The sequence below is a fragment of the Aspergillus brunneoviolaceus genome, assembly GCF_003184695.1.
Source record: "Aspergillus brunneoviolaceus CBS 621.78 unplaced genomic scaffold BO95scaffold_77, whole genome shotgun sequence".
In the NCBI taxonomy this organism is placed as follows: domain Eukaryota; kingdom Fungi; phylum Ascomycota; class Eurotiomycetes; order Eurotiales; family Aspergillaceae; genus Aspergillus; species Aspergillus brunneoviolaceus.
The window spans coordinates 116,865-138,338 of NW_020290807.1; the positions used below are offsets into that span (position 1 = coordinate 116,865).

The window sequence follows — 21,474 nt, forward strand, 5'->3', positions numbered from 1 at the left end:
AATAATGCTTGTCCTTCTCCCTGCCGACTCTGATAGCCATGGAATTGCTGGGTCTATTTCCGAAGGCCTGCAAAAACCTTAAGTTATTCTCCGTAGGGCAGTATTGATAGCCTGGGAAGATGTGAAAGGATCGGATCAAAGTCAACTCCAATTGATAATCATACTAACTACTGTCTTCCACCAAATACACCACCCACCCTTCGTCAACGCTCAATCTGCATCAGCAGTGATCAGCTCAAGTCGATAATCGAACAGCCCGGTGTGACTGAAACTACTACCAGGCTGTACTACGTATATCACTCGATCCAAAGACAGTATCTCAATGATCGTCCACCTTCGAAAACTTAGTCAAAGGAAAGGAAACTTTCGAGTCGGCATTTAGCTCGGCAGGCGCCATGGATTTCAGGCACGGCAACCCGATCCGGATGCGGCCCCGGACGTCGGCGATTCGATCAACAACGCTAGTTCAGATCACGAGAGGATGAATTTTCCATCCTGTCCTCTCTCGAGCATCTTTCGAGTCTCCTCATATATCATACTGAACTTTTCGATCAATCAGTCCACCTGATTCAGCAATACATTGCACGAGACACAGTTGACACACCATGGCTCCTCCTCGGAGCTCTGGTGGATCCAGACTGTCCAAGGTGCTCAGGTATGAGATTCCGCACTCGATGACTTAATCTACAGTAAGCAGGAGCTGAGAAATGCCTCACAGCGCACTCAACCCGAGGACTTGGAGGCGACGCCTGGGCCTGGATACTCGAACCTTTCTCATGATGTTGAAAGGTGCTTTGCCACCGACCATTGTCATCGCAATGTGAGCGAACCTAGTATCGACACATATCAAAGCAGTCGACTTACATCCATTGTAGTTATCAGAGTAGTTCTATTGCGGACATCACCCTGACTATTGGCTACCTATCCGCGTTGATCTCCGTCCTGTCGCAGGCTCTCATGCCCCGCGCGAAATTCATGAAGATCATGTTCTTTGATCTCCTGTCCACATGCGTATCCGCATCACTCTGTTGTCTGGCGATATTCTGTGCTGTGAAGGCAAGAGAACACAACACTCCGAAAGATGCAAGCGAGAGTGTCCGCACTGGCTTTAGCAGCGATGCCTATGCCGTATCTGCCATATGGCTAATATTTATGATCTGGTAATTGCGCCGCCTCGACTGTGCTGCTGCAGGCAAAGCTGACAGTTCTTTGTAGGGGTGCAAATACGATCCGTGCCTGGAAACCGATGGAGCTGCAGGATCCCATGGTGGCGTTCTCGATTTTCTGCTCAGTGACCATCACCCGAGCTGGGACATTTGTGACACTATCTGATGGTTTGAGCTTTGTCAGCCGGTTGTTGAAAGGGTTTATGCTGGGCTTTGCGATTGCCATCGGTGTCTCTCTCTTCATATTACCGATCACGAGCCGAGGGCACGTGTTCGAGGACATCAAGGGCTACGTCGCGCAGATTGACGCCGTGCTCCGAGCTCAGAGCGACTTCGTAGGGGAGAGCCCAGATGTGTGGACTGGCGACCAGAGCCTTCTTAGTCGAACCCGGACTGCTCGGAGTGTGGGCGAAGCAGGGAACAACGGGGGCTCGAGTTTGGAAGCAAAGAAGAGAGCTCTCGGCGCGGCAATAACAAAGTTGAATGCCTTGCATGGGAAGTTGCAGTCGGATATGTTCTACTCGAAGGATGAGATCGCCTGGGGAAAGCTATCGGCTGATGATTTGAGTGGTATTGGTGGTCTGCTACGAAGCCTTCTGCTGCCCCTGTCAGGGATGGCAATGCTTCCTGAAATCCTCGATATGATTGTGAAAAATGAAGGGACTCGCAACAACAGCTTTGGGTCGTGTGAGAATGACGAGGCACCAACGAAGCAGGCTGAGTTACAGAAAGTTGCCGAGACACTTCATAAAAGATTGGTGGAGTCTGCTCGCCTAGTAAACATTGGCTTGCAATATGTTCTGTTGAGCTTGGAACTAAAGAAGAGGAAGCACATCGAGAAATCGTACCAAGAGAAAGATGAAGAGGCATCAGGCGGCATGCTTAGTCCGTTGCAGCAGGGCTTCACGGCACGATTCCAGCAAGAAATAAGCCAGTACTATTCCCGACGCAAAGACCTCACGAGAACCCTGGCATCTCTCGAGGCATTCTCATTGTCCGAAAAGGCCGACGATGCCTCTTCAAACAACGATCAGAGAGCCGTCGCAGCTGATCCCGACGTGAAACAGGAATTTTTCATGATTCTGTACATGGGCCATTTGCAAGACAACATTTTGAAGGCGACACTCGACCTGGTCAAATTCGCGGATAATAAGATTGATGATGGCACGATGAAGCGCAGCCGACTCATTTTTCCCAAACAGAAGACTATCTTGCAGTGGTTGTCTCCTGATTCTGAACAACAGGAATCCGGGGAAGGCTCTGGCCGGCGACAGTCTTCCCACGTCAATCCCTCCGCTGTCTATGAAGAGCGCGAAGCAGAGACATTTCCAGACCCCGAGCACCTGCCGCCTGCCAATGTCTTTGAGAAGGGAAGCGTAGTGCTTCGCATCATGTCGAAAGTTATCAAGTCTGAGCAGAGCATTTTCGGATTTCGGGTGGCAGCAGCGGCATTTTGCGTCGGTATCCTAGCCTTCCTGCGACAGACCCAAGATTTCTTCATTCACCAAAGATGCATCTGGGCCATGATTGTCATTGTGATCGGTATGAACCCAACCAGTGGGCAGACGATGTTCGGCTTTGTGGCTCGAATTGCTGCGACTGTCGTGTCGATGGTGTTGAGCTTGATCGTGTGGTACATAGTGGATGGAAAGACTGCAGGAGTCATAGTGTTCCTTTACATTGGAAACATATTTGAAGTAAGTCTGTTGGGGAAGAACTCCCAATCACTCATCGCTGACTCTCCTGGCAGTACTACTTCTACATCAAGGTTCCGCAGTACTTCGGCGCAACCGTAATTGCCATAGTGACATTCAACGTTATCGTCGGATACGAGTTACAAGTCCGTCCGCCCTCTCTGCATTCCATCCAAACAATCCTCAGGTCTAACTGCCTTTCAACGTTCTCTAGGTACGCAAACTCGGAGTCGAAGTCGCCACCTCCAACGGCCAGCCCTACTACCCCATCTACATTTTCGGCCCCTACAAACTCGCAGCAGTCGCCGCCGGCTGCGCCATCTCCTTCTTCTGGGTGATCTTCCCGTACCCGATCACCGCCAAATCGACCCTCCGCAAAGCGCTCGGACGGGGCCTCTTTGTCCTCGCCAAGTTCTACAGCTGCATGCACACAACAATCGAGCTCTGGCTCAACGGCTCGCTCGGCAGCGTCGACGACGACGTGCGCTCCGCCGCCCACCACCTCGACCACACCCGCCACAAGATCTTCAAGGAGGAGATGATCCTCCTCAACAGCCTGCGCATGCACAGCCACTTCAGCACCTTCGAGCCCCCGATCGGCGGCAGATTCCCCAAGCCGACCTACGACCGCATCATCAGCCAGATCCAGCGCATGCTCACCAGCATGGCGCTGATGGCCCACACCACGCAGACTCTGGACGCGTTATCCGTCGACAGCCAGCCCGGCGCCGTCAGCAACTCCGAAGAAAACAAATGGGTCGCGAGACTGGCCTCGATCGCGCTGCAGTCCGCGGGCTTCAAGTCACACCAGATCACCTCGCTGCTCTGCCATCTGTCGGCGTCCATGACCAACGCGCAGCCGCTGCCGCCGTACCTCTCGACGGGCGACTCCTTCCCGCTAGCGCGGGAGCTGCAGCGCATTGACGGCGAGCTGCTGAGCATCCGCCACGTCGAGGATCCGGCGTTTTCGGCGTTTGTCTGTCTGGAGGTGCTGCGGTCGGTGGTTAGCTTCACTTTGGATGATCTGTTACGGTATGTTTATCTGTGCGACTTTCTCTCGTTTCTCTCGTTTCTCTCGTTTCTCTCTCCCTTTCTCTGAGAAACAAACAGTCGCTAACATGATATGTTCAGTGATGTGAGAAGTCTCGTCGGAGAACTGAGCTTCGAGTTTCACGTGCGCCACGCGCAGGAGAACGCGGAATCGCAACGCTTGATGTCGGAAGCCGATGCTTGAACTGACTGACAGGTGCATGTGTTTTAGAATAAACTGTATAATGCATAATCATATCTATCAATGTAGTTGATTACATATCTGCTTCTACGCCGAGAAGCGGCACGCACATGACATCAGGGGCAAGTAAACCTATCCACTTATCGAGTCACTTCTCGGTAAGGACTATTTGTAAACAACATGAGTGATAATACCTTTATTAAATCACTATACAACAGCAAGGCCTGCTGGCCCAATGGTAAGGCGCTTGACTACGAATCAAGAGATTGCAGGTTCGAGCCCTGCGTAGGTCATCTCTTTTTGCTTTTTTCCCACCTTTGCATGCCGTACGGGAGGGAATCTCGTCCCGAAGACTCGTTGACTACGGACTTATACATCAATTCATGTTTTTTTTTTTATCTTTTACGTATGATATCGTGCTTGCAATCGCCGAAGGAACCAGCAAGATATCTACCTAACCAGGAATTGGGACGGGTCTGTCTATATCTTGGGAGACTTACTCTTCCGCTTGACTCGAGGTATAATAGCTGGTCGAGTCTGGGTTTGTCGCAGCTGACTTAGGGCGAGTTCAAGGGTATTTAAACAAGAGCGATAGTTACCAATGCTCTGGAAACAATATCATGTCCTGGAGTGTGACTTAAGCAGTAGTGTAGCTTTATTGGCTATGAAGATAAAAGTATTATACATTCGGAGTTAACAGATGAAAGCCGGGCATCTTGATTTGGTTTTGTGCCGCAACCTGATAAACAAAAATAAGAAGCGGCTCGGACACCAGCCCCTGTCTACCTCTAGCAAGAAGCGCCGGAGGGAACGTTCTCGCAGTCGGAGCTGGTCTCACCACCGGTGATGTCAACGCCGGACCAGGTCCAGTCGGAGCAGCTGCCGTCACCGCAGAGGATGTAGACCTGGACAGCGTCATCCTCGATCGAGCCGGTGACACCATCGACGGTCACGTCGGTGATGGGGACACCAGTGGAGGGGGTACCAGTAGGGCTGCCGTTCTCGTAGTCCTGCTCGATGACAATTCCGTAGTCGGTGATGCCGGAGAGCTGGATGTTGGAGTAGGTGATCTCGCTAACATCACCGGTGTCGCCGTAGATGGTCTTGATGCGGACACCGTTGGCCGAGTCCGTGACGGTTGAGTCCGAGATGGTCACGTTCTTGACGGTGTTGTCATCACGGCCACCCACGGAGCCGATGGACAGTCCGTGGCCACCGGAGCAGGTACCGCCGGTGAAGAGGATGTTCTCGCCGGAGTTGATGGCGATACAGTCATCCTGGTTCTTGACGGTAGCACCGCTGATGTACACGCCAGTACTCTCGCTGATGTCGAATCCATCGGTGTTGTGGCCACCGTTGTCGTCACCGTCGGAGTTGTCGATGGTGATATCGGTCAGGTAGACGTTGGTCGCCTGCACACTGATGGCCTGCACCGGAGTGTTCTTGATCTGCAGGCCCTTGATGGTCGAATCCTCGACATCGTGGACGTACATGAACTTGGGCTTGGTCTTGCCACCGTTGGTGCCCTCGCTGTCCCACCAGCGAGAGCCATCACCGTCAATGACAGCACCGTCAGACTGGGTGATGGTGAGCTGCTTGCCGCCGAAACGGATAAGAGGACCATCCCATTCCTCGTAGCCGAAGCTGGTGGTACCCTCAAAAGTGATCTGGTATCGTTAGCTGGGTCTAAGCTAGTGGTTGTTGTAGGAAAACTTACGGTGGCACCGTCAGCGGCGTCGGACAGGTCAAGGGTCTCTCCGGCGGGCACCTCAATGTTGCTGAGGACGACGTTGGAGCACGAAGAGATGCTTTCGCTAGCCTCGCTGGCAGAGGTGAAAGTGCAGGTAGAAGAGGACTTCTTCACAAGGTCGGAGACACGAGACGCAGTAGGAGCGGCCGAGACGACGGAGCCGACAGCGGCCAGGCCGAGAAGCTGGAAGGAGTGCATGATGGATTCTGGTCAACAGAATCGTGATAAAGAGTGAATAAAGGAAGGAATGAGTGTCTGATCAACAGAATCGAAAGAGAGAACGTGGTTGTTGAGATGATCAGAGCAAGAAAAGAAGTAAAGCTTTTATACCGTGAAGGCAGCTTCTACTCATAGGTCCAGGTCCTCGATAACAGGTCCCGCCCGATATCAATCTCAAACGGCTATCGGGCGCTCCACGGACCTCCTCGAATCCACGCTGTTTCACCATACCCGTCCGTTGGCTCGGCAGTCGGCGTCTCGACGCCTCAGAGAATCCCAATCAATGATGATCGTCGTCATCAAGTCTCAAACAGAATAGCTCGGGTTCCACGGTGGGCCCTGACTGCCGATCCCATGCCGCACTGCTTCGGCAAATTTGGGGTTCAAATGCAGTGCAAACATCCGATGTCCGAGCCAGTCGGCTTGGCAACTTGCTTAGCAAGTCTTAGCCTTGTGTGACGAGTCTTGTTTTGCTGGGCATGGCACGATACGAAACGAAGCATCCATCAGTCGTGGCGGCACGGCGCATCATCATTGCTCAGCGGGCCAACAACCCTGGGGCGGAACGGTCGGAAAGACCCTGCTTCTTGCCTCAAGAGGCTCGTCTCGAGTACAATGAGTACGTAGGCCTCGTCATGGTGAGCGACGCGAGCTGCCCCTGCATACTGCCAAGAATCATCTCCGACTTCTTGGCTCATATCAGACGATATTAAGGGCATTCCTTCCGCTCCAGAAGCGGCTAAGCAACTCGCCGGAAACTGTACGCCGGGGTTTCTGGCGACAAGTGAATCCAGGAGGATTATCTTCCACGAATCCAAAACGTCGCTCTTTCTTAGTGAATGCTTCTGCAGAGGCCTGAGGGTTGCCGATCTCGTCTTCGTACTTCGGATGGCCCGGAGTTAAACCCCTTTGTTTAGCTTCACAATCGGTGCGGCGAATTTTCCGTTTCTGTACCTTGGCGATGAAAGTATTGCCGGCGTTGTTGAGTAATATTATTGATATCCTCCCTGTTTATCACACTGGGCTTGAATGTTGTAGAAGTTGTTGTAGAAGTTGAGATGGCGGGCGCAGTGAGACTGCCTTTTTGCGTTTGATCGCACCTGCCGGAAATAAGTTGAAACCCGCCGCATGTAATGAGGATGAGAAGTCTCAGGTAGCGATGCTGATCACATTCATCTATCGCTATCACTATCAACGAGTATACAGTATCAGTAGTCATGGATTGGTTTAGTTTCATCCTATCCCTCTTGGCCATCGAGGTCAGTTTGTTCACATCACTCACAGCAGCTGAGTGTTCGCCCCTCCAGATCCATCGACCCTCTCTCCCGGGTATCGAAGTGGTGGCGTCGATGGTCTTCCCTATGTTCGACATGGAGATTGACGGACTTCAAGTCAATCCAATCAAGCATCGTCGAGTCAGCGTGACCTTCTGCAATGTCAGCCTGACTTACACCCACCCCGGTTGGGATGATTTGATTAACATCAAGGTGTGGCTACCTCTCTCGGGTTGGAACAAGCGCCTGCAGGGCATCGGTGGCGACGATTTTGCGGGGACCCGCGGTGACAGTGCCACGGCCATGGCCGTGGCCGAGGGGTATGCAGCAGTTAGCTCCGACTTGGGGCATAATGCATTCGCCCCGTCGGCACGAGAATGGGCGCTCGATGACGAGTCGGGGCATGTGAACGTGGCCCGGCTGCTGGATTTCTCCTCCGTCGCTCTGTCCGAGATGGCTATTCTGGCGAAAGACGTGGTCCAACAATTCTACGGAGAGGTGCCGAAGCGTTCCTACTGGAACGGATGCTCCGGGGGCGGCCGCCAGGGAATGGTGCTCGCGCAGAGGTTTCCCGATGCTTTTGATGGGATTTTAGCGGGTTCTCCATCTCTCAGCTGGGCGCATTCGATGCCGGCGAGCTATTGGTCCAACTTTGCGATGCGTCTGCTGAACATCCATCCATCTCCCTGCGTGATGAACGCTATTGCTGCGGAGGTCATCAAGGCCTGCGACGATCGTGATGGAGTTATTGATGGAATCATTACCGAGCCAGACCTTTGTGACTTCAATGCGCTTCTCCTTGTTGGCAAGCATGTCGACTGCGGTGACGGAGTCGACGTTGAGATTACGCTTGATGTGGTCATCTTGGCCCAGAAGATGTGGCAGGGCATGCGCGATCAGTATGGTGTGCCTTTATGGCATGGCTTTTCACGAGGTTCGTTGTGGCATGGCACCGAGTGCTCCTCATCAGAAGCGGTCCACAATCATAGTTGCAGCCCTACGCTCTATCGCGTTGTGATCGACTGGTTGTCGCTGTTCCTCGCGCAGAACCCAGATTTAGATCTATATCAGTTGAAGTTGACATATCCAGAGTTTGAAGGCTTGCTTCGTCTCTCGGTCGCCGGCTATCGGTCCATAATCAGCGCCGACTCCCCTGACCTCCACGAGTTCAAGAAGCGCGGCGGTAAGATCATTCACTGGCATGGGCTGAACGACGAGAAAATAGCTCCCGGTGGGTCCAAGGCCTACTATGCGGCCGTGGCAGAGCGTGATCCTGCGGTCAGGGACTTTTACCGGTATTTCGAGGCTCCAGGGGTCGGCCACTGTGGCTCAGGGCCGGGCCCTGCTCCTTCGGCCATGATGGCTGCACTGACAACATGGGTGGAAATGGGAATGGCCCCGGATAGCCTTCCGGCTGTATCGGAAGATGGGAGTCTGTCGAGGATTGTGTGCCCATACCCGTTGGTAGTCACCTACCTGGGAGGAGATCCTGATAAGCCTGAAGGTTTCGGCTGTTGGGGATCAATGGGAGAACCCGAGGATCAGACGGGCTGGCCTTTGTATGTTGGATGGGGCTGGGACGATGTTGAGACAGTCGTTTGGGCATAGAACATGGCTAAAGTATAATAGGTAGGTTGACATAGACTTTTAGGAGGTAGGTGTTGTGGTAGATGAGGATGTACAATATGGTAGTAGCCTAACTACAGAAATTCAATGTAGGCAGGCTCCTTTGTGACTTGGGGACGTGGTTTGTGAAGGGGGACAGAGAAGAAGCAAAAAGAGAGGGCCGAACGCGGATCGAACGCGTGACCTCGGGATCTGCAATCCTACGCTCTACCACTGAGCTACCGACCCATTTGATAATACGTCATCAAACAGCACAAACCATACTCGGGTGACATATTCGACCATCTTCCCAAAGTCATCATCACCTCTTTCATCATCTATTCAGCGTCATCCAGCCATAACATATGACCGCCCCCAAATCTCTCAATTCCTGGATCTTTTCCTCTGAGATTCCGTCGGGTAACTGTGGGCTACAACCTGGCTTGATGAGGATAGGATATTCTGGCATGGTTGATTCTAATCCTTTCTTTCGCACAACAGCCGTGAGTTCGCTAATATATATCCGCATTTCGGGTCGAACACTCGCAATCCCGATGTATCCGTTGGCATTTGCAGTCACATACCGACAAGGTAGCTCATCATCGCACACCTATCTGAGTACGAGCGAGCACATGCACAATCCACAATTGACAGACACTAGGCCACAGCGAAGATCAATGCGCAAATCGGAAATCCAAGCGCTTGCTCCCGGTTTCCGTCGTGGTATTGATATAATGCTGTCGTTGCTGCACGATAGAAAAGAGGGACTATCAGTAACCGTATCGAATGCTATGGGCAGTGGGAGTAGAGTAGTAAGAAAGAACCCACCTCCTCCGTCATAGCATTCCAAACCTTGTCCCTATGCTTGTTCCGCAAAATATAGTAGACCTTCGTAAGCAGGAACAGCACGATCGCGAGGACGTTGATGCCCAGAAGCACGGAGTTTCCCCGACGGTACTTGGGTTTGTCGTCTGTACGGTAGATGTTGTTCCCGATGATGGCGCCGACTTGGACGAACACTAGATTTAGCAGAGGGTGTCAGCGTTAGCACTTGGGTTTAAAGGGGCTTGCGAGGGTGGGCTGGTTCTCATCGTATGAAGATGAACTACTCCGGAAATTTGCTATTAGAAAGGATGGTAAGGGTAAGGGGCAGCTCACTGTTGTACAGCGCCGCGGAGATCGTGCGCGTGCCCACGTTGTTTGAGTTCTTCGAGGTCCACCCGACCAGAATCGCGTGGCAGTACGGGTAGCACAGCAGCGTCGTTACGAGGCCGAAGGTGCCCCATGCGTTGTTCATGGTGCCGGACCAGAAGCGCAGGGCGATGACGCAGGGTAAAGTCCAGATGCTTTGGAGCATGGCGACGAAGGTGCGTTCGTTGAGATATTCGCTCAGGCGGGTTAGGAGGAGGAGGGTGATGATGTGGCCGACGCTGGAAGGAATGGTGAGGAGGTTCGTGGTGAACTGTTTGATGTCAATGTTAGTTGATCGTGCTGAAGCTGACGAGGGGTTCGCGACTCACCGTACTGAAGCCGACGCTCTTGAGGGTCAGGGTTATGTAGGCTGATACGGGTGTCTGGGGGATGTAGACGATTAGACCGAGGATGTAGATGGGCCAGAGGTCGTAGTCGCGCAGGGAGTTCCAGAGGCGGCGAGGGGTGATGGGCTGCCGATTATGCATGTCCCCTGGTGATGTGGTGTGAGCTTCATGGGTCTGAGAGGGAGAATGTTTCAAGAGGAAGCAGAGATGCAAATGCTGACCTTTGGAAGGGTCGTCTCGAAGGACCCGGTTAACCACGATGCTGACTTCCCGATCCGTGAACCATCCCTTGGGGCGGAACCACTTCTTTGTGTCGACGGCAGAGGCAGGCATGCGAAAGAACGAGGCCAGGCCGACGAGCAGTGTGATCAGCCCTTCGATAAGGAAAAGCCACCTGGATACCATGCGTTAGTGCACGCCTACGAGGCTCAAGAAGCATCTACTCACCTCCAGCCGGCCATGCCTTGGATGCCCCGCATATGGAGAACTCCGAATGCAATGAATGAGGTGATAATGGTAGTGGTTGAAAGAGCAGTCCAGAAGATACTAAGGAAAAGATGAGTATATACGTCATGAGCCTACCAAGGTATGATCACCTTAAACGAGTCGGGAGTTCTCTGCTGGTATAGAAGTACGACAACCACAGAACAATATCAGGAATAAAACCACCCTATTGAGAAGGTTAGAGCAAGGAAGCAATCTCCCGCAAGATTCGGTTACCTCCAGAATTCCCAGAAGCGCTCTCGTAGCGTAGAAAGTCCGCTTTCCAGTCAAGCCGGCCTGGGCTGCTGCAACGATAGACCAAAGGGTCATCTGTACCGGGATCCACCGATCCGGGCCCATCTTCTTGGACACCAATTGCGACGGCAACTCTGCAAGCAGAAACGAGACGAGAAAGATAGTGTTACCGGTGTTGTAATCTAGTCATTTTAGCTCCAGCCCACGATGCAAGATGACTGGATGTCTTACCATCAGTCGTCAACCCAAGGTCATTCAGCAAATTATCTGACACCGCTTGGACGAGATTGCCCCTGTCAACCTGAAGACCAAAGAACATCACACACTAAACACCCAGTCAGTGAGCAAGTTATGCATACAAACAAGGACAGAAGTTGACATACAGCCCACAGACACACACGCCAGTCCAGCTTGCGAACCAACGCTTTCTCTTCCTCCGGGGTCCATGTGAGGGTCGGATCAAAGACGTGTCGACACTCGTACTGCGCCTTCTCGTAGATCATAGCGTAGCGCTCCGCGACCTCTGGGTCCGCGAACGGATTGTGTCCCTGTAAGTCGGAAGCGCTATCGTTGAACTGCTGTGACTGGACATAGACGCCATCTTTGCTTCCGACCGAGTCTTGTACGGCTGAGTGACTCGTTGGGTGTGGACCAACGGACTGTTGGTCGATGTCGCTTGTTTTAGCCATGTTGCGCCAAAGCAAGTCTCTAAGGAAGCACAGAGTGACAATTGTACGAGGTCCAGTTTCAAGATTCGCGATACCTCATGAGAGGCAGGTTGTCTCCAATTTTAACTGTCGAGCTTTCTAGCACGCCATTGCCAAGCTGGTCGCGTATAGTGCCACTGGTTGATCGAGAACATTTATCGCCGCTCTTCGGCGATAGAGCCGGATGCAATGATAGAAAGCATGCTATAGAGAGCAAGGTCGCCCTGATAGAGTACACCAAAGCCCTCAGTGTATGTAACTCGCCGTGAGCTCGCAATCCCTAGTTCGGATTGTCAAGGGGGGATAGATAAGCGTACTTCAACGGGATTTGTCCAGACATCGGCATTCACAGCAGGGTTCACCTAGAGGCAACACTCCCCGCTTCTTCGTCTTTGCCAAGTCGTTTGTGCGGCGTGAAGGAGCGAAGATAGTGTAGCGGTGATGCCTTCAGGGTGAGGATGGCGTCATTTTGAGGGGCTGCCCTTGCTTGCCCATCTCAATTCCACAGCGATGAAAAACGCAATGGCTACCTCACACAGCGCCTGGACTGATGGGATTCTCTAAATTGGGGTATCTTCTAATCTAAAATCTATGTATATGATGACAATCCAGCTGGTTCACACCGGGCCATTTGTGGGTTCCAGTATCTCGGCGTATCGATTGAGAGAGCGACCTATTAGGTTGACCAGCTGCCATATATAATCTCCTGTAAACAACCTCGCCCAGAGCCTTGTCACAGTTGCACTTAGTCTTGTGTTATTCGACAGGAGCCAATTGCGGGAAACCCCGTGCTGGACTTCCATGACCATCTCTAAAACAAATTCAAGCAGCTTGCTCTCTTGTTCAGTCAGACTCGGCTCTGGATTTGAGACCGTCGCCACCTCTAGCCACTTGGCCAGTAGAACGGCACATTCAAGCGAGCACAAGGCGTACTGATTGGACCAGGATACGACAAGAGTGTGCGCCACATAGTTTATGCCCAATTTGATGGGTGTGCTGAGCGCATGAGCACAGTGTAATGCGGCGCGAGTAAGTCTATCGCTCCGTTGCACACATAACTCATCCTTCAAGGAACGGGCTATCTCATCCGGGTTCCAGGTTTGTAGTCGTCGCGCGGAGCTGAAATCGGCATTGAGACGGATATATGCTAGACGGAGGAGAGCTGTCGAGGTGAAAGAGAGCGGACCGTGAGGGTTGAAAGGATCAATGGAGGATTCCTGGTTGTGTTCCCAGCACTGACACCAGTTTTCTAACGCCTGTTCTAGAGAATTGATCACTGCTGGTGATAAGAAGCCACCATTGGAGACGGGGAGGCGACTGGCTTTTTGCATCAACCAAATGTTTTGAATCATTGCATGGATCAGTACATAGCCGCCCATTGAGGAGAAGCTTTCCAGGCGACCTTTGGCTCCAGATGATTGTGGAAAAAGTGCATTCAAGGCAGCTTGTAGCTTAGGCTCCCCGCGGCTTTGGCTTCTATCCATAAGCCACTGGCTCGCACTCGTCGCATTCCATTCTTTTTCTGTGCAAGGCAAGTCAAGAGTGAGCTCTTCAGTCAAGATCAGCGGCGGTATGTCAAACACAATAGTATGCACGCTGAAAAAACAAAAGACGATCAGCTTCGTCCTCTTGACACATTCGTTGCGGATCCAGCTCTCCCAAGTCCCATCCTGTGCCGGCAGCTCGTTTAATCCCCCCTGTCGGAGAAGAGTTTCCATGACGCTTCGCATGTAAAGAGCCTCGTGATGTGGGGGATCGCGCTCAAACCAGCATGAAACGGACATCAATATGAGAAATGCCTGAATGGTTTCGATGATATCCTGATCTCTGACCGCCTTATCGACATGAGTTGCCATTTGGTGAGTGGAGCAACCCCACTGGAATTCTCTCCGGACATGCTCAAGAGTGACGGCCTTTGCAACCTTAAATAGTTCCAAGCTCGTGTCAGGCTCGCGGCAGTACTGGGCTCCTAAAGCAGCCATAGAGAGAAGCAGATGCACGGGAGTCGCATCCGTGTCCAGCGTGGCGATGTGCAAAAATGGATAGTGGTCATGAAAACCATTCATATACCCACCAAGACAGCGGGATAAGGCGTGTCGCGACGGGACAAACGGTTTATGGACGACGTTGGCATAGTCTGTCAGAGTTGCAATAATGCGGTCCCTGCACTGCGTCGTTATCGATATTTGGCTACTAGGCTCACGAGCCTTATAGGGTGCCTGAGTCCTGTCCGGTTGGAGTGATGGCAACTGCGTTCCATGTCGAGGCAATACAGGTGTGGAAGGTGAGCCAATGTCATTGACTGACTTGTCCTTCGCAACGGTGTGACCGTATTCCGAAGTTGCTGGGTCAAAATGGAAGGCAGGGAAGAGAGGAAGTGGTTGGTAAGTGGGTGAGTAAGGGTGACTTGGAAGCGGAATGCTATCTAGGAAAGTGGTGAAGTCATCCCCATCATGGGAGATAGACTGGCCATAGCTGGTAAAAGGTTCGGTAAACCCAGGAGCTTCAGGAGGCGCTGCTGCCGCCGCTTGGGAGTTTGCGACCGTATGCCCTGGAACCGTGTCCGCTAACGGCACTGGGAAGGATGCTGGGGAAGCAGTAGTTATCGGCTGACCCTGCCGAGGAGTTGGCGAAAGCGGACGACCAGCCACTGCTGATGCCAGAACATTAAGTCCGTCGAAAACCTGAGGAGAAGCAGGCTGCGGTGAGCTTGTTGGTGTAGCATCCAGGGCCGGGCTGCTGTGAGCCAGGCGTTCGTGACGCGCCAATAGGTCTCTACTAAGGTATTAGCGAGATTCTCAAGTGTCAAAATCGAAGAGTATCGAAGAGAATCGGTGGTAACTGACTTGCGGGTAAATGACTTGGGGCATTTGGTGCATATGTACGGCTTCTCTTTTGTATCTGCGCCTCGGGGTCAATTGAATTTGTCATCTCAAATCATGGAATGAATGATAGAAGAGGGTCTATACGTGAGCGGTCATGACGCTGAAGATGCTCTAGGCGAGCAAATGTCCTGGGGCATCGCTGGCATTGGTATGGTTTGGTAGGAGAGCCCATCACAGTGGGGATGAGTATTGGGGATGAGTATTGCGCGTAGAAATGCGAGTAGATTACAAGATTTAATCGTGGAGAAGTTGCAGAGTCCAGAACACGCCGCCGTGTTGTGGAACTGCCTGCCAGGTGGTGCCGGCGCCACGCCGCACAAGGGAAAGTCCCAGAGGCATCTGGCCAATCGGCGGGGTTGACCGACCAGGCAATAATTAGTCATCCGCCTCTATCTTCCCCACGTTTTTATCTCGTTAGTTCATCCTTCGCCATATCTAAACAACTTCTGGCATTTCTTGAACTCATGAGTTATTCCCTCTTTCAAGCTATACTATAGAACCTGCCCCACAGTATGCAGAGAGATCGTCACAGCCATCCCTTCTCAAAACACGAGTGACAGTGCTCAGGCCGAGTTTGACTTCCCTGACATGGACAATCGTTTCGGTCACTGCCTACAGTACATACCTTTCACAAAAGGGTTTCATTCGGTGTATCTCTTACATTCTAGATCCTTTTTGACTTCCTGCATGCTATTTCGCCGCCGGTGAATATGTGTGTATGAAGTTCTAGATTAGTCTGAAGGCTACCTTCTGCCTCAGGCAGTAAAGAATAACAGGTCTAGCATGCTACAGATCCCCCTTATTACATTGTTCTGAGCTCACCTTGAGCGAATGAGATGTACTTACCCAGCCTTCAAACCTGAGGTTGGCCCCACTGTTGCCAACTGATGCCGAGAAGTTGTTGGAATCGAACTGCGTCATCGACTCCGGATAAGGTTACATTTACCTTCGCGCCTTCTACCCGGACAACTGCCAGCAATACTTTGGTGCGCATGACGTTTGCCGTATCGGTAAAGCGTTGTCCTGCACTCTAAGACAGTCCTAGGCATCTGCGTCTCATTATGAGTCTCTATGCAACATGATCATGTTTCGTGAGACAATTCCTTTATCATGCTGTTCTTTCAGCCGCCAGATGTTCCCACTGAGGTTTTCACTTAGCATACCCAGTCTTGCAAAATCAATGAGATGACTGCTACTTCAACGGAGACTTGTGCTTTGTGCAGGGTGTCGGCTCCCTGATTGTTCAAGCACTGTCTGGGGAATCCTCACTCCATCCATCGAAGTTCTATGACCTCGACTGGCTGATACTAACGCAATAAACCTAAATTACAGCTTAGTAGCCACCATGTCGGAAAAGAGATCAAGTAGCGAGTCAAGTGGCTCCTCTTCCCCAATCAGCTATCACAGCGTGCAGCATCAGGATGAAATTCATTCGGACCCGGACGATCGGCGCAATGCAAGCTCAGACAGTGACACTTCCCTGGGCAGCCCGCATTCTGCGCAGGTTCATCGCGTTCACTTCGGGGCAGATAGAACGTTCTCGTACGGAGGCTGGCAGCCCGGGGTCGGCCCCCTAAGCCAGACATCATCTCATCTACGGCGTCGCTCGTCAGCACATCCATCAATAGACATCACAGAAGCACCTCGGAGACGGAATACACGGGCTGCAGCTGGCTATAGATGGGAGCCGGAGGACCTTGAGGTATCACCATCTCGTGAATTCAACACAGCAGAAAAGCGATCAAAGAAGACACGCCTCAGAGCTTTTCGGGATACAGTCAAACAGAAGACCGCCCACTGGGCTGCTCGCCTGGGTCGCCCAACAGAAGGCGAGGATGACCTGCAACCGATCGACTACCGTCGTCGCAGCACGGATGTGCAAATCAATCAAGAGGCAGAGGTCAAGGATCAGATTACATGTAGTTCGGAAGCGCACCGCATCATCCGAGGCTTGACGCACGACGATACCGGGCGTCGCCGGAGCACTCGCCGCGAGTCAGCCTTGCATCATGCAATCGACATGCCTCCAGATGATACAGACGAACTTGGTGGAGCAACAGGCACTGAGAGCCAACCAACCGGCGGGATATTGTCGCACCTGCTACGCCTCAGCGGGGGTCTGGATCAGATCCAAAAATCGACTCGGGGACTCAACATGCCCTCGGGGATGTGGACTCCGTTCGGTGGAAGCACCCCTGGGACGACCACTCCTCGCAAGGGAAAGCCGCGATGGTACAAGAAGCCGCCCAACATGTCCACGTCCACCTTGGTTGGGGCCGCCAGTCATAGTGGCGCCAGCACTCCGATCTCGAACCAGCTTCTCGGCGTGGCCTCAAGGCGCCGCGACAAGCATTCTCGGCGGCGCAGCTTCCGACTGGAAGATGAGATCCAGGTGACTCTCCGCATCGCCGAGATCATCGCACGACAGCGGTACATCATGCAGCTGTGCAAGGCGCTGATGATGTTCGGGGCCCCGACTCATCGCTTGGAAGAATACATGCTGATGACCTCGAAAGTGCTGGAGATCGAGAGCCAGTACCTGTACGTCCCGGGATGCATGATCATGGCCTTCGATGACCCCAGCACCCGAACGACGGAAGTGAAGCTCGTTCGCGTGGTGCAAGGCGTGAACCTAGGCCGTCTCTCCGACACGCACAACGTGTATAAGAACGTCATTCACGACGTGATCGGCATCGAAGAGGCCACCGGCGAACTGGAGGAGCTCATGACGAAGAAGCCGCGGTTCAACAAATGGATCATCGTGTTTGTGTACGGGCTCGCCACGGCCATGGTGGGACCGTTCGCATTCAGCGCGCGGCCCATCGACATGCCCATCATCTTCTTCAACGGCTGCCTGCTCGGGGTCATGCAACATGTGATCGCGCCCCGCTCGGTGCTCTACAACAACGTCTTCGAAGTGACGGCCGCGGTGCTGACCTCCTTCCTGGCGCGAGCCTTCGGCAGCATCCATCGCCCGCACGGTGCGGGCCGGCTCTTCTGCTTCTCGGCCATCGCGCAGTCCTCGATCGCGCTCATCCTCCCCGGCTACACGGTGCTGTGCAGCAGTCTGGAGCTGCAATCACACCAGATCGTCGCCGGGTCCATCCGGATGGTCTACGCGATCATCTACTCGCTCTTCCTGGGCTACGGCGTCACCGTCGGCACGACGATCTACGGGCTGATCGACAAGACGGCGACCTCCAGCCTCAGCTGCCCCTCGGCCGGCGCCTTCAGGAACCCGTACCTCCAGCGCTTCCCCTTCGTCGCGCTCTTCTCGCTGTGCCTCCTCGTGGTCAACCAGGGCAAATGGAAGCAGGCCCCCGTGATGACCAGCATCTCCATGGCCGGCTACGTCACCAACTACTTCGTCTCCGCGCGCCTGGGCAACAACTCGCAGGTCGCCAACACGGTCGGCGCCTTCGTCGTCGGCGTCATCGGCAACCTCTACAGCCGCCTCTGGCACGGCCACGCCGCCGCCGCCGTCCTCCCGGCCATCTTCGTGCTGGTCCCCTCCGGCCTCGCCGCCACCGGCAGCCTCATCACCGGCGTCGACACGGCCGACCAGATCCGCTCCAACGTCACCAAGAACCATACTACCACCACCTCGTCATCGCAGAATTCTCAATCCTCGAATATCTTGGGGTTCGGAATGATTCAGGTCGCGATCGGCATCACGGTCGGGTTGTTCGTCGCCGCGTTGGTGGTGTACCCCTTTGGAAAGCGGCGCAGTGGGCTGTTTAGCTTTTAGGGAGGAAGGGCTCAGGTTCTGGGGATGGCACTGGTTGCTGTTTTATGAATTATCGACTGGTAAGCTTACATTGGTGAAGATCGGACATATCCATGAGACCCACCAGCACAGGAAGTCAGAGAGAAAGAAGTGACAACACCTCCAGCTATCACAATCCGTATCGCAATAAGACTACTTCCTGCATCACAAAGTAAAGTAATCATACAACGCCGCCAAAAGAGGAATACAAGAGGTCTCAATGACACTCACTGGGAGGTCAGATCAAATTACGTACAGTAGAGCAACTTACACCTCCAAGCTCAATCGCATACAATCCAGGCTGATGGTATGCCCCAAAACTCCAAGCGATCCTGCTATGTATGAGTAGTAGCGTACTCCGGCCCCCCGCCACCCCCGGGGCTGGAATTCCCTCCTCAACCCCACGCAAATCCGCTTTATCCAGGATCCTACGCCTTCCCCATGTAAAGTGATTAACCAAGTAGAAGAAGACCTTAGTACCGATCAAGATACACATTATAACTCAATCTATATAAAAAGAATCAGAATCAGGTCTCGCTCATGCTCATGCTCATGCCAATGTTCACGCTCACGCTCAAGCGAGCACATCAACCAAGACATCCCACCGAAAGAAAGTAAGTGAACCGGCACCCTTCCTTCCTCACTCGACTCGACTCAACTCGACTCGATTCGAGATCAACCGAATTCGACTCAACTCGAGATGAAACAGATCATTAAACTGAAAGTCCCAGACTTCACTTCGACCTCACGATCCACAATTCGAGTCCAAAGCTAGCCAAACCCAGCATCGCACCAGGTCAACATCACATCACATCGCATTATCTCATCATCGCTCAACAATGCAAACACGAATATATATGCTATGCTCAACAAGCACAAAACAACAAGCAGGTATTCGCTTCCGCTGATTTTCTATACAAATGGACATGCAGAAAGACGACACACACCCAGTCTATGGGTGATTTTGATTGCATATTCGGATTCTGTCCCAATGGCGCAAAGAACCAAGAAGGAAAGGGGTTCAATCGTTCTTCCAAATCGTATAACCCACCATCTCAAGGAGATACCGTTCGCGACCGATCATCACCTGCCGGGCTTCGGTCTGCAAGAAGAGTTGACACATTTCCAGCATGCGGGGTCGATCTTCTACGTCGCTCAGATGGCGGAGATCGGTCAACGTGACGGTGATCTCCGAGAAGGATGGGTTGGTCGCTAACCGGAAGACGCGGTGACGGAAGTCCTTGGGGACGGCGGAGTTGGTAGCGAGCCAGTCGCAGAGGCAGTCGAACAGGTGGTTGTTGACGATGAAGAGCAAGAGGGAGTCGAGGGAGGTCCAGTCTACGTCTTCCAGGACGAGGGTGGAGGGGAGGACGGGTATGAGGGCGGTTTGAAGGCTGATTACGGAGGAGAGGGCGTCGAGGAGTAGGCGATCTTCTTCTTTTTCCTCTTCGTCGGGGTTGATGGTGGCGCCCTGTTTGGTTTTGTGGTCGGGAACTGGGATTGTCGGCTTGGGGTAACCCAGTTGCGGACTGCTGCTGTTGCTGTTGCTGTTGCTGCTGCTGCTGCTGGCTGGGTTGTAGGGAGACTCGGGGACTAAGATGCCCCGGTGGAGGGGAGAGTCGGGGGCGACGATGGGACGGTCGTAGCCAAGTTGACCGCGCCAGAAGCGGTTGCAGGCTACCTCCAACAGCATGCACGGGATGAGGACAACGTAGCCCTCCCAGAGACGGGAGGTCATCATCGAGGCGCCACCGGCGATGAGGCCGGTCCACCCGGACGCGACGGCGTGCCACTTGAAGCATTGGAAGCGACGCTGGAGTCGGTCGCGGAACGGGGCGAGCATGGCCCCCGACCGGGAGCACGCGCACTCGTAGCTGTGAAAGCGCCAGACCAGATAGGCGGACCAGATGGCATTGATGATGCCGTAGATGGCCGCGAAGGAGTTGCCGACGTACCCCGAGAGCAGGTTGCTGATGAAGTATACGTGTCGGTCGGAGCCCCAGATAGCCATGATGGTGCCCGTGCCGACCAGAAGGCCGCCGATCCCGAGGAACACGTCCATGACGATGCGATCGACCAGTTCGGTGCCCAGTTCGCGGTGGCTGACCCCCAGACGGCGGTCGATGAAACGGAGTGTGGTGGCATCCGGTGCGGGACATTCGAGGTGCTGGGCCTGTAGGGATTTGAGGTACGTGCGCTCTCGTTGGAGGATCCGGACGTTCTGCCAGCTGAGCACACTGTCGCGGACGGCAAACCCGCTGATCAAGAGTGCGAGAGGGCCTCCGATCGCCATGAAGATAATGGCGTATAACGGGACGGGGACATCGTTCCACACATTAGCGGCAAAGTCACCCGCATTGGCGAACTCCAGGAACCCCACGCTCGCTAGCAGACTGTTGCGGTACCACAATGGATTGATGACGTGAAGTTTTCGTCGTTGCCGTAAGAGGGTGACCGAGGCTGGGGGTAGAGAGCCCGTCTCATGCTCTTCGTGATGCAGGACCTTATCGGAGACGATCGGGGGGAGGGTGTCCTGCGAGGGGCGCATCGGGGGCAGCGAGACCTGAGGAGACGGAGCCCCTCCAGCCGGCGGTGGAGGAACAGCCCTGGAGAGAGAGGGAGAGGGAAAGGAGGGAAGGGGAATAAGAGAGAGAGGACGCCAGGGATGGCATATAGGAGAAGGGGGAAATTATAGGAGATGTGGGTGGTTGGGGGAATGAAGAAGCTGGACGGGAAAGAGGAGAGAAAGAAGGAAGACGAAAGAGAAGTTGGAACTTGGCAGAGAAGCTGGAAAGAGAGACGCGCAACAAACCAGCGGGCAAGAATGGAGTCCGGAATGTCGGTTGGCCAGCTGATTGGCTGGTCGACTGGGACTATCCGCACTTGGCATGCCTTATAGGG

At 53.4% G+C, this 21,474-nt stretch overlaps 7 protein-coding genes and 2 non-coding genes across 9 annotated transcripts; 4 read left to right on the top strand and 5 right to left on the bottom strand.

Annotated features, from left to right (window-relative positions):
- Window positions 1–514: 514 nt before the first annotated feature.
- On the top strand, window positions 515–4,074 carry BO95DRAFT_446873 (MFS transporter). Its single transcript, XM_025587490.1, has 6 exons — window positions 515–655; window positions 719–820; window positions 876–1,160; window positions 1,216–2,863; window positions 2,917–3,006; window positions 3,075–4,074. The coding sequence occupies exons 1-6, from the start codon at window positions 606–608 to the stop codon at window positions 3,957–3,959; spliced, it is 3,060 nt and encodes a 1,019-aa protein (XP_025438078.1). The 5' UTR covers window positions 515–605; the 3' UTR covers window positions 3,960–4,074.
- Window positions 4,075–4,312: 238 nt separating this feature from the next.
- On the top strand, window positions 4,313–4,384 carry BO95DRAFT_t268. Its single transcript has one exon. It is a non-coding gene; the product is annotated as a tRNA-Arg (tRNA).
- A 495-nt stretch (window positions 4,385–4,879) lies between these two features.
- BO95DRAFT_456519 (glycoside hydrolase family 28 protein) lies at window positions 4,880–6,039 on the bottom strand (the record flags this gene model as incomplete). The annotated part of the gene is made up of 2 exons (XM_025588407.1): window positions 4,880–5,758; window positions 5,809–6,039. The coding sequence occupies 2 exons, from the start codon at window positions 6,037–6,039 to the stop codon at window positions 4,880–4,882; spliced, it is 1,110 nt and encodes a 369-aa protein (XP_025438079.1).
- A 1,511-nt stretch (window positions 6,040–7,550) lies between these two features.
- Window positions 7,551–9,061, top strand: BO95DRAFT_446875 (tannase and feruloyl esterase). Its single transcript, XM_025587491.1, has one exon. The coding sequence runs from the start codon at window positions 7,638–7,640 to the stop codon at window positions 8,940–8,942; it is 1,305 nt and encodes a 434-aa protein (XP_025438080.1). The 5' UTR covers window positions 7,551–7,637; the 3' UTR covers window positions 8,943–9,061.
- Window positions 9,062–9,116: 55 nt separating this feature from the next.
- Window positions 9,117–9,188, bottom strand: BO95DRAFT_t269. Its single transcript has one exon. It is a non-coding gene; the product is annotated as a tRNA-Cys (tRNA).
- A 249-nt stretch (window positions 9,189–9,437) lies between these two features.
- On the bottom strand, window positions 9,438–11,904 carry BO95DRAFT_506314 (allantoate permease; the record flags this gene model as incomplete). Its single annotated transcript, XM_025591186.1, has 10 exons — window positions 9,438–9,685; window positions 9,768–9,958; window positions 10,098–10,401; window positions 10,460–10,623; window positions 10,699–10,871; window positions 10,925–11,023; window positions 11,074–11,147; window positions 11,198–11,397; window positions 11,447–11,540; window positions 11,614–11,904. The coding sequence occupies 10 exons, from the start codon at window positions 11,902–11,904 to the stop codon at window positions 9,614–9,616; spliced, it is 1,662 nt and encodes a 553-aa protein (XP_025438081.1). The 3' UTR covers window positions 9,438–9,613.
- Window positions 11,905–12,539: 635 nt separating this feature from the next.
- BO95DRAFT_476480 (transcription factor domain-containing protein) lies at window positions 12,540–15,007 on the bottom strand (the record flags this gene model as incomplete). Its single annotated transcript, XM_025589931.1, has 3 exons — window positions 14,892–15,007; window positions 14,769–14,823; window positions 12,540–14,697 (listed from the first exon to the last, which is right to left on the bottom strand). The coding sequence occupies exons 1-3, from the start codon at window positions 14,977–14,979 to the stop codon at window positions 12,540–12,542; spliced, it is 2,301 nt and encodes a 766-aa protein (XP_025438082.1). The 5' UTR covers window positions 14,980–15,007.
- A 778-nt stretch (window positions 15,008–15,785) lies between these two features.
- On the top strand, window positions 15,786–18,689 carry BO95DRAFT_485418 (threonine/serine exporter family protein). The gene has a single exon (XM_025590401.1). It carries the CDS (start codon window positions 16,153–16,155, stop codon window positions 18,553–18,555), a length of 2,403 nt encoding a protein of 800 aa, XP_025438083.1. The 5' UTR covers window positions 15,786–16,152; the 3' UTR covers window positions 18,556–18,689.
- A 488-nt stretch (window positions 18,690–19,177) lies between these two features.
- BO95DRAFT_446876 (uncharacterized protein) lies at window positions 19,178–21,291 on the bottom strand. Its single transcript, XM_025587492.1, has one exon. It carries the CDS (start codon window positions 21,119–21,121, stop codon window positions 19,595–19,597), a length of 1,527 nt encoding a protein of 508 aa, XP_025438084.1. The 5' UTR covers window positions 21,122–21,291; the 3' UTR covers window positions 19,178–19,594.
- Window positions 21,292–21,474: the final 183 nt, after the last annotated feature.

Excerpts from the sequence above, each read along its gene's own strand:
- BO95DRAFT_446873 (XM_025587490.1), top strand. The coding sequence starts at position 606 with ATGGCTCCTCCTCGGAGCTCTGGTGGATCCAGACTGTCCAAGGTGCTC. Across the intron at positions 656-718 it reads AGACTGTCCAAGGTGCTCAG|CGCACTCAACCCGAGGACTT; the intron begins GTATGAGATTCC and ends AATGCCTCACAG. Across the intron at positions 2,864-2,916 it reads ACATTGGAAACATATTTGAA|TACTACTTCTACATCAAGGT; the intron begins GTAAGTCTGTTG and ends CTCTCCTGGCAG.
- BO95DRAFT_446875 (XM_025587491.1), top strand. The coding sequence starts at position 7,638 with ATGGCCGTGGCCGAGGGGTATGCAGCAGTTAGCTCCGACTTGGGGCAT.
- BO95DRAFT_485418 (XM_025590401.1), top strand. The coding sequence starts at position 16,153 with ATGTCGGAAAAGAGATCAAGTAGCGAGTCAAGTGGCTCCTCTTCCCCA.
- BO95DRAFT_446876 (XM_025587492.1), bottom strand. The coding sequence starts at position 21,121 with ATGCGCCCCTCGCAGGACACCCTCCCCCCGATCGTCTCCGATAAGGTC.